The sequence below is a fragment of the Miscanthus floridulus genome, chromosome 7 (genome assembly GCF_019320115.1).
Source record: "Miscanthus floridulus cultivar M001 chromosome 7, ASM1932011v1, whole genome shotgun sequence".
Classification (NCBI taxonomy): Eukaryota; Viridiplantae; Streptophyta; class Magnoliopsida; order Poales; family Poaceae; genus Miscanthus; species Miscanthus floridulus.
In genome coordinates, this window is record NC_089586.1 from 130,847,743 (window position 1) to 130,858,328 (window position 10,586).

The window sequence follows — 10,586 nt, forward strand, 5'->3', positions numbered from 1 at the left end:
TAATTGCTCGGACGCCGTTTATACTATCTATATCTCCAAGTTATTTCGATAACCGCCGAGCAGCACACGTTCCGCTCTTTTCTTTATGGAAAAGACCCAGTCTCTGATCTCTCCCTAAACGTGCCACGGGCTCCGCGCTCTGCGTTATGGGTGGTCGGCTGTGGTTCCTTGGTCACACCTGTTCCTCCTACATGTGCACGGGCTCCGCGCTCGACGTCATGGACTATGGGCTAGCTGAGACCATGGGGGTCAGTAGCGAACTAACTGCTCATACTCTACTTATACTCTGTATAAATACCTTATGGTTGCAACTACGAAGATTTTTTCGCCGACATACAATCTAACTGCATGCACATGCACTTTATAACATTTATCATGTATATAAGTGTTTTTTGCGCTTTCGCGCGTTCTAACTACACTGTCCATAAATTACAGATGATATCCACCAAGCAGATCATTGTGCTCCGCCGTTGACGTCCATCTCGCCGAACAGGTCTATATCACCGGCCAACTTCTTCGCCGAGTCTTCTACCTGATCCTCCAACTACTGGGTCTCCGCATCGCTCAGCCCTTTGGCGAACCCACCCCCTATCGCCTGAAGGTCAATAGCCAGATAATGGGACCAAACCACTGCAAGGACATAAGTAGCGACGGATAGTACGACACCGCGGTTGAAGCTCTTGAAGTTCTCCCACGCTGTCTTGCACCTCTGGATGATGGTGTCCGAGCGTTGCCGCCTGCCATCGAGCTGAATACCTGGTTCCATGTCAAGGCAGTCAATCACCGGCTTAATTGCGACGACTACAGCGTCAAATTTATCCCTTTGGGTCCTAGCCTCCTGCACCAGCACATCAAACTGTGCCTTAGCTTTATGACGGTAGCCTACAAGCGTTACAATGTTCCATCATACAAGGAAATAACTTCAATAGTAATTCCGACCAGGAGGTATTCACCTTTTAGCTCCTCGGCCAGTTTGTCTGCTCGCTCAGACTCCTTTGCCTTCTCCTGTCGAAGTTGTTCGACGGCTTGGCGCAGTTGGCCGAGCTTCGCATCTTGCTCTACAAGCGCAACAGTTACCACTAAAAATATGGCTATTCAGTAATACCAAGTGCATTCGCCGATATACTCTACCTGCTTTCTGCTCGGATACACTTCTGAGCTCCTTAGATTTCTGTTCCAACTGCTCGGAGGCACTCCTTAGTTGTCCGGAGATAGCAGCCAGCTGCTCGGACTGGCTCTGCAGCTGCTCGAACTGGCTCTGCAGCTGCTCGGACGCCGCCGCTAGCCGGTCGGATAGGACCCCCCTCTGGTATTCCAGGTCCCGCGCGTTGGACTCTGCTAGATCTCTTTTGCACCGGGCCCTCTGGATGTTTCTCTCCGAGAGGTTCACCGCCTCTTTGAGTTTTTCATTCTCCTTGGCGAGGGGCTCCATCCTCTTTATCAGCTGACGGCGCTGCTCGATAGTCCGCGTTATCTCCTGTAAATGCACAATAACAATGTCGAAATCCAATTCCCAACATAAAAAAGGAGCATTCCAGACGTAGTACTAACCTTGATCTGCTTCGTCACCCCGACAAGGGTGGTTTCCAGTCTCCTGAACTCCCTGGTTGTGTCCTCCTCTTCGACAATTACTATGTCATCGCCGCGCTTTCAGAGGATTCGGACAGCTTGGGGTCGAGGCTCCTCACGCTCGATCTCCTTCACCTCGTCCTCCTCTGCTGCAGCCGGAGGCACCACCTGGGGACTCGGTGGTCGGATAGCGGGTCCGACCATTCCCTCCGATGCCTCGGGGAGCGTTGTCTGCTCCATCGGCACCGCAAGATTCTCCGCCCCAGATTTCGGCGTGATGCTGGTAACTACAGCTTCTACTCCAGACGACCCAGCGGCGCCTGCCGTTGTCAAGGGTGCTGTCACCGACTCGTTCGCTGTCGACAACAATTGTTCACCGCCGTCAAGTCCGCCAACTGGGGCAATTGGCTCCCCCGCTTGCTGATGAGTTCCCGGGGACTTCAAGATGGGGTCCAGCGGCATTCCCTCCGTCCCGGAGCCAGCCTTCGGCTGCCCATCAGTCTAGATGGGTGGGACTGGATCTGTCGTATGGTTTGCTCTGCATCAAGTCAGCTCATCAGTCACCATAAAAGTTAAGAAACTCCAGCAAAGTAACTCCAAGACAAGGATACTTACGGTTTGGTCTGTCGGTGTAATTTCTTGAACCGGCGGTGCCTGCTCGAGCCCCCAGGCGTAGGAGTGGGGTCGACTCCCGTGCTCTGCGGGGGATGTCTCGGCTCCTCCATAGTCGACCTCTTTTCTGTATGCGGCTCTAGGGCCCTCTCCGCCTGCTGCTCCGGGTTTGCCTCCGCCTGTTGCTCGGGGACTCCCGTCGCTTGCCCCGTAGGTACTACCGTCGTCTGCTGTGCGGGAACTTCCCTCGTCCACTGCTCGAGGACTTCCCTCGTCTACGGCTCAGGGACTTCTGCGCATGCCCTTGATTGATTCCCCGTGAGAGTGCTGCGCAGAGGCTCCTTCGTGCTCGGTGGAGGATCCGTCGGAACTTTGTCGTCATCCGACTAGTCAAACACAGTGGTCCTCCATGTTTGACTGGTCTGATCATCGCCAAGCGAGATGCCGCCCGGTTTGATGGAAGTAGAACCCACCGTCTTCCTCCTCTTCTGGGTCGGCTCGTCTACCGCTGCCCTCTTCCCCCGGGTTTTCTCCGACACCGGGGGAGAACTCTCCGTCCGACCAACATCCACGCCTCCGGAGACCGACGAGACGCCGATGGCACTTCCTTCAGGTTGGGTTGCTGGTCGTGCATCCACAGCGGGTGGCCAATTGCCCTTCGGTACACTTGAAAAGTACACCGCCCTATCCTGTGAATGGATCTTCGCATAGGTAAATCAGACTGCTGCTCAGCAATGAAGAAGGATAAAATGCATCTGGAATACACAACTGAGGTATTTACCTGAGGAGGCAGATTTTTGCAGTTAAAGGGCCTCATATACCCTGACATGTTGAAAGAGGAAAACGGAGCGAATAGTTCTATAGCCCGCTCTTCACAAACGTTCCTTGACAGCATCTGCGGCCTCTCCCGGGTACCGTCGCTTTCCCCCTTGAACTCGAAGGCTGGATGCACTCTCTCCTTACAGGGCTGCACGCAGCGTACTATAAAGCTAGCCGCTACTAATCCGCCGTTGGTTCTCATGCCCTTTATCAAGGCAAGAAGTTCCTTCACTTGCTCCATGTCAGCGCTGTTCGGCATTTCCGACCAGCTCCTCTGGTTCTCCGAGATGTGGTCGGCGTCGCAGCGGATGGCTGGGTGGCTCTGTTTCATGTAGAACCACCTAGCGTTCCACCCCTTCAGTGATGTGTTCAGCGGCACAGTAAGGTACTCGCCCACCATCCCATCGCGCAGCTGAAGGTACACCCCGCCGACCACTTTGGAACCACCGCCGCCTCTCTTTTTCAGCCAGAACAGGTAACGGAAGAGATTGAAATGGGGGAGGATTCCGAGATATGCCTCATAGAAATGGATGAAGATTGAGATGTGCAGAATAGTATTGGGATGGAGGTTGCACAGACTAACCACCCAAAGCTCCAACAGATCCCTCAGAAACGAGTGAACAGGAAATCCCAACCCGCGCTTGAAATAATCCTCGAATACCACCAGTTCATCGGTATGAGGTGTTGGGAAGGACTCACCGAGGGTCGGCCGCCATCCGGCGGTAGCACGGTCAGGAAGAACGCCAGCCTCCACCAATCTGTTAAGTTCTGCCTCTCCCGTTCACGACGACACCCACTCTTCGTCCCGCTGGGTGCCGGCGCTCGCCTTCTTGGGGCTTGTTTTCTTCGATTTGGCAGCTCCTTTCTTCGGCGTCATCTCTGCGATGTGATTGGGGTTTGGCGGCGGAAGTAAATGTGGAAGTGAATCTAGAAACGCGAGGATTGAGGATGAAGATGGACTGGCAGAGTGGCAAAGGTATGAATGCGAGATGCGGCGGCGAAGTTATAACGCACTTTCCCCACCCTCTCGCATTCGAGGGTTTTTGGGAAACCGTGCCCGCAGTTTGCACCCTTCCGAATTCTCCGACGCGGATTAATGGGCCGCAGCCTGGTCTTTCGCATAACTGTAGTCCATGTTGCTCATTTATCGCCGCCATTGGTTGTTACTCGCCGAATAATCGCTGACTTCTCCGCCATTTATTGAGGCTCAGTAACCGTTACTGTACAACCGTTTCTCCGGTTCTTTCTCCACGGTTGGATTCCTCCAATACCACCGCTTGCGGCTTGGGGATTGGCTGCCTGGTCGGCTAGTTTTTCACTATTTCTTTATTTCTGACCCTGGCACCACTTGACTCCGTCACCTACTATTAGGTTCGGGGACTAAGTGGGCACACTTCACCGTGCGGTGAATGTGCTTTTTGGGTCTACACCCGGGGACTGACTATCTGCTCGTCTGGTCCTCTATTCTTCTACTTTGGACCCTGGCACCAAATGACTACGTCATCTACTGTCAGGCTCGGGAACTAAATGGGCACACTTCACCTTGCGGTGAATGTGCTTGTTTTTTTTCTGAAAGACTCCATGCCTCTCGAAGCTGAACAAGACTAATTCTTTCTCTCGTGGTCGAACTCTAAGCGGGCACACTTGGTCCACTACGAAGAAATTTTCGATTATGAACTTGAGCTCCTTACACCCTTATGGCAAGTTGTGTTTGGGTTATGCTGCTCGGCTACGGTTCGTGCTGCTCGGTAATAGCACACGCTGCTCGGCAACTGCTCACAACTGCTCGACAACTCATCACGGTGGTCGGACCATGAGTTCGACTGCTCGGCTTTGTTCGCATCTGCTCGGACAAGCTCAAGACGGCGTTGCACAACGGGTACAAGGTGCTCGGGGACTAGCTGTGGGGGGTATGACCCCCGGTATCCATGACAGACCACATGGGTTGCGCCCTCAGGGGCGGCCTAGCCCACAAGACTAAGCCTTGCGGGGCACGACTCTGGTCGGCGCCTTCCGCAAGACATCTGAAAGATATCCCAAAGATACTATGAGATCTGTTAGGATATGTATGATCCCAAGATTCCTGTAATTAGTTATTACTTTCCGGTTATCTCTCAGATCTAACCGACTTGTAACCCTGCTCCCTAGACTATATAAGGCGGGCAGGGACCCCCTCCAAACACACGCAATATCATACGATAGCTAATACAAACCAACAGACCACAGGAGTAGGGTATTACGTCATACTGACGACCTGAACCTGTCTAACTCGTGTGTCTCTGTTGCCTTCTTGTTCTTGATCTCACGCTCCCCTAACGATCAATCTAACTTCGTGGGATACCCCTCGGAGGACTGCCGACGATATTCTGTCGACAAGTACGCACAAGATATAGAGAAGCTGTTGAAAAGTGAAAATATTTAGAGCGATTTTTATTCAAATGGCTCTCTAAATGATGATTCAGAGAATAAGTTTAAGAGATACTCTTGAAGATGCTCTAATGCACATTCTAGGAAAAAACAAATTGAGTTGTCAATCTCACAAAACATTAGCCATTGCATGAATAGAAAACACTTTGGGTTGTTTGTGGGAGTTGGAAAGGACATATGATCTTATCAAATAAAGCAGAGGAGGGAACAATATAGAGGATCAGTTTTGTCTATTCCCTATCCACATATCAAAACCTTTACTCTACTATGCATGATAAAAAGGGACAGACAAAATCTAAGAAACCGATGGATTCTAAGAAAGGTTCAAGATATGATCAATCAACAACTATCTTAATAGGAATTTACTTGTGCTCCTGGAATCAATACCATATCATGATATGTGAGGAGAGTAGATGATGTGAAACAACAATAAAATATATATGTTGCTTTTCGCAAAAAGAAAGAATATGTGTATATAGATGGTGCTGAATCAATGGTGTGACATGTAACAAGAATAGACTCTTAAAACATACGCATATATACTTTATACATGGAAATGTCAAAAAAATATACAAGTAAAATATCTAGAATGCTAAATGAATTTTGTACAAGGAAAATTCAAATTCTACAAACTTTGACCAACAGTTATTCAAAGTATATATAAGTTTATTAGGACATAAACCTTGCATCAATATAGATTTGTATTCAAAGTGTATATTGATTCTTTAGTAAATGACACTACATTGTAAATGAAATTAAGGGCAAAAAACCTATTTTGTATAACATTTTTATTAAAATATGATTATCAATTTAGGGCGAGGCTATAAACTTTTCGCAATAAAAAGCAATATAGTAAACTAATTTGGACAGTCTATACGTCATTCAAGCATTTTTTTGCTGAAGCTTTATTTGACTTGGTTGTAGATATATAATAATATAGTTTAGGTGTGTTCTTTATGTCTCCAACACCCAAACTTTTATTTGCTCAAATATTATTTAAAAATCATACAGAAAGTAATTATAACTCCTGTCTAAAGTCGTAGCTGTACTTTTAAATACAAAATCACAAGAACTGCAATATGAAAATATACAAATGCAGGGGCCTTATAAGCTTGAAATTTTCTTACCTCATATTTGCATCAGACCCTACATAAAGTACAAATCTAAGGCACCAATCAAATTCAGGTTTGGAGACCTTTAAGATGCCCAAGTGAAGTTTAGCGATTACTCCTACATTATTCCCAAGAAATTTTAATCACACACACATACACATATAACATACTGTATATGTAGTTTTCCCCCAACTTGGTTATTGATTGATGAAATGCATGCATGATTAAATCTGGATAAAAGATTGTTGCCAAGACTGTCTGTGTTCTATGTATGTATATACGACTATAATACTCCCAGCAGAGAAAGAGACAAGAAGTGAAGGCAAATGTAGCCAGATCCAGTAATTTTAACATGAATAAGGAAAGGCATAGCCAGAAGCATGAAAGCATGGGCTAAAACAGGTGCTGCCCGATTGTACACACACTGCACCCAACTGAACCAAAAACTATACGTTTTCAGTTCCTGCGTGTCTTCTACCTTTTCTTTTTTCGAAAGACTCCCCCATTATTCCTTGCTTCTTTTGCTTGCCATGTTCGTTTCTTCTGGTGGCCAGGATCAACCCTTTTGGCCATCGTAGTTTTCAGGGGTGAAAATAATAGTAGGCAGCATGCATCATCTATGTGCTATGGTTCATAGCAATACCACCACAATGGACAATGCCCATGCAAAGCAAATAATAACAATGCCAAGCACAAAGGAAACTAAACATGCAACTGCTGGCTGAACTGAAGAAATATAGTATTATTGAAGTTACAAGGTATTGATTCTCCTGGAATATATAATTGACACATAAATCGAGTTTCCAGAGATCGACCTTGAGACACAAAAGTAAACATATATATGTTTTTCCTGGCTTTAGAAACTATATATGCTTCAAATCAGGTAGCTCCTAAGAAAGGAAATTGAAACACACACCAGCAGTCCATGAATAGATATAGTGTGATGAAGCATTATATATTTCTGTTCTGCCAATATAATGAATAGCACAGCAAGCTAGTTTGGCTGCTGGCTTCTGCAACAGAACCAAACTATATAGTTGCTTGCAAGTTGCATACAAGAACAAATTCTGAAAGATGCTACTAGCTAGCTATACAGCATTACAGCTACAGCTTTTGCCACTGTTTGTTGCTAGCTGCAAACTAAACTTCTCCCACACCATGCCATGACATGCATAAGCACACAGCAGCTGCTGCTACTAGCTAGCTTGCACTGGTAGGGAATCTCAAACTGTTTTTGCAAGTTTGCATCATATCCCTCGGGAGGAGCATAATAACAAACCAATAAGCAAAACTAACATAAACTGCTTGCTGCCAATGGATTGATGAAAGCTAAATAGAACAGCGACGACGATTAATATAAACCAGCACTCACGCACGCACGCAGTGATGATTCAAGTGAATGGAACAGAGAAAAGAAAAGAGGGAGTGGAGAAATCTTTTGCAAAATGCAACCCACTGAAGAAGGTAGATCGAAGAAGGCGAAGAACAATGGCCTAGACTTGTTTGCTCTACTACCAGCAGCACCGGCGTTCCAAGAAGGAACTCCAGCTCGAGCTGCTGTGTGCTGGCTAGCTCATCAGATGGACGATCAAGGGAAGGGATATAGATGGCGAATGGCGATGGATCACTTAGCTAGCTAGCTAGGAACAAAAAGCTCACGGCATGATGAACTGCGGCGACGCCGACGTATCGGGTCCTCCTCCGCCGCCAGACGGCCCCGGTGGCGGGCTTCCCTCGGACGACGGCCCCGCGGCCGCGGCCGAAGCCGCCGACGGCTTCTTCCGCTTCTTCTTCTCGTAGCTGATCCCCCTGGCCCGCGCCTGCGTCTCGCGCACCTCGCGCAGGTAGAGCCGCACGGCGCGCGCGCCGAAGGGGTTCATCTCGGGCGTGCCGCCGTTCTCCTCGTAGGCAGCGCGGAGGCGGCCGATGAGCGCGTCGAGGGAGCCCCACGCCTGGCGCAGCGGGCACGGGCACGGCGCGGGCGGGTTGGGGTGCCCGTAGAAGGGGCACACCGGCGTGTGCACCTTGGTCTTGCCGAACTGATCCATGTACTTGAGGAACTCCAGCACGTGCGCGCCGCTGCACCGCGACAGTGACAGCGGCGGCCGGTGGTTGCGCAGGTACTGCCCGAACGTGTTCCAGTCCCGGCGCTTCTGGGACTCGTACCGGCTCAGCGACGGCGACGAGCTGGACGGCGACGGCCCACCTCCTCCCCCCACGGAGGATCCGAGGGCCGCAGCGCCCGACGACGACGAGCCGGCCCCCGACGCCCCGGCGCCTCCGGAGAAGATGACGGCCGCGGCGGGGCCGAGGAAGAAGCTGTCCGGGGCTGCGCCGTGCGCCGCCGACGGCTCTTGGCCCGGGATCATGTGATGATGGTGGTGGTGGTGGTGGTGATGGTGGTGATCCATCTCGATCCTTAGCTTGGTTCCTGCTGCTCGCGCTGCTGTATGCCTGTATGTCACTCTCACTCATTAGCAATGCAACACAAGAAAGAAGAAGCATCATTTCTTGCTCTGACGCGAGCTTCGATCTAGTACAGATCGAAACAAAGCCTGATCTGAAAAGGCCAGGTCCAGGTGAAGAGAGGAGGAAGAGGAGGAGAGGAAGTGAGATCGATGCGTACCGGAATGTGCAGCGCCGTGATCTAGTATTCTCTGCGGCGTGTAAGCTCGCTCACAGAAGCATGCGTGGGGCGCGGCGGGATCTTGGCAGTGGTTAGCTAGTACTCTTTCTGATCCGCCTCCTGGTGAGTGATCCAGTCATCCCCATCCATCCAGCGACACCAAGAAATGCTATGCTATGCTCTCTGACGCTCAGCAGCTCAGGTGGTCAGGTCATCCTTGGGAGTCAGCATGATGAAGCTCTGGCGAGGTGGATGAACAGTTGATGGTGGCAGCGGATGCTGGAAGGGAGGGTGGGGATGGGGGATGGGATGGAGGGGATAGGTTTTGAGCCTTTTGGTTAGGCAGGCAGGCAGTGATTGAGATTTGAGAGGGGGGGGGGGGGGGGGGGGTGATAATAGGTCTAGTAGGGTATAGATAGCTAGACAGAGAATAAGAGTGAGTGAGTGAGAGACAGGTGGCATTGAAGCAAATAAAAACAAAAGGCATTGGCTTTTCCTCTATTTTGTTATTTCTTCGGATTTTTCCTACCACAATAGTTAGTATTTTTTTAAAAAAAAGGTATTTTATTAATTACTATATTGAATAACTACCACATCAACTCTTACTCCTACATGGGCTAGTAATTTTAAGATATATAGGTGTTATAAATTCATGAACAAATGTGAGGCACCACTGCTACTTAAAATTGCTTAGGTTTGCGCTCTCTCTCACACATAATTTGCTCATGTTCTAACATAATACTAGCCCATATAGATAATTGTATTTCTTATCTTTATCCAATTATAACAGACTTTAATTTCGCTTTTATATCGCACACTCATGTTTGTTTGATATATGTTTAGTTGCAACTCTAGATTGGGTTATGTCTTCGATATGAAATCGATATGCTCGTTGCTTCCTGCATACGTGTATAACAACCAGCATAGTGATTTGTTAGAAAAAAACAACCAGCACAGTGATACATATTATGTATGTCTATATCTTGAGTTAGTTTGTTTTGAACTAATAATGGCAAAAGTAGATAAGTTAGAGACCTACATATATGAGTACTTTGGTGCATTTTTTATAATTATGAAAGAGGTTATTAATTAATTAAGATACATATTGATTACATGTTAGTTTTAAATTATTTTAACAACGCAGGTTATTTATGTTATTTTTCATAATGGAAAGGTGAATGATTTAATATAGATTTGGAACCACTAGGCTATTAATTTTCACAATGGCATAGGCACTACCGGAATGCACAGGTTTGCCGTGTGCCCGCGACACACGGCGAAGGCAAAAAAAACACTCGACAAAGACTTTGCCGAGTGTTGCACTCGGTAAATGACACTCAGCAAACACAGACTCGGCAAAGCTATCTTTGCTGAGTGTTTTTTGTCGAGCACTCGGCAAAGACGTTGTCGAGTGCTAAACC

The 10,586-nt window shown here is 48.3% G+C and overlaps 1 protein-coding gene across 1 annotated transcript; it reads right to left on the reverse strand.

Annotated features, from left to right (window-relative positions):
* Positions 1-7,374: 7,374 nt before the first annotated feature.
* LOC136467992 (protein G1-like6) lies at positions 7,375-9,427 on the reverse strand. The gene is made up of 2 exons (XM_066466847.1): positions 9,166-9,427; positions 7,375-8,993 (listed from the first exon to the last, which is right to left on the reverse strand). Exon 2 carries the CDS (start codon positions 8,948-8,950, stop codon positions 8,195-8,197), a length of 756 nt encoding a protein of 251 aa, XP_066322944.1. The 5' UTR covers positions 8,951-8,993; positions 9,166-9,427; the 3' UTR covers positions 7,375-8,194.
* Between the last annotated feature and the right edge of the window lie 1,159 nt (positions 9,428-10,586).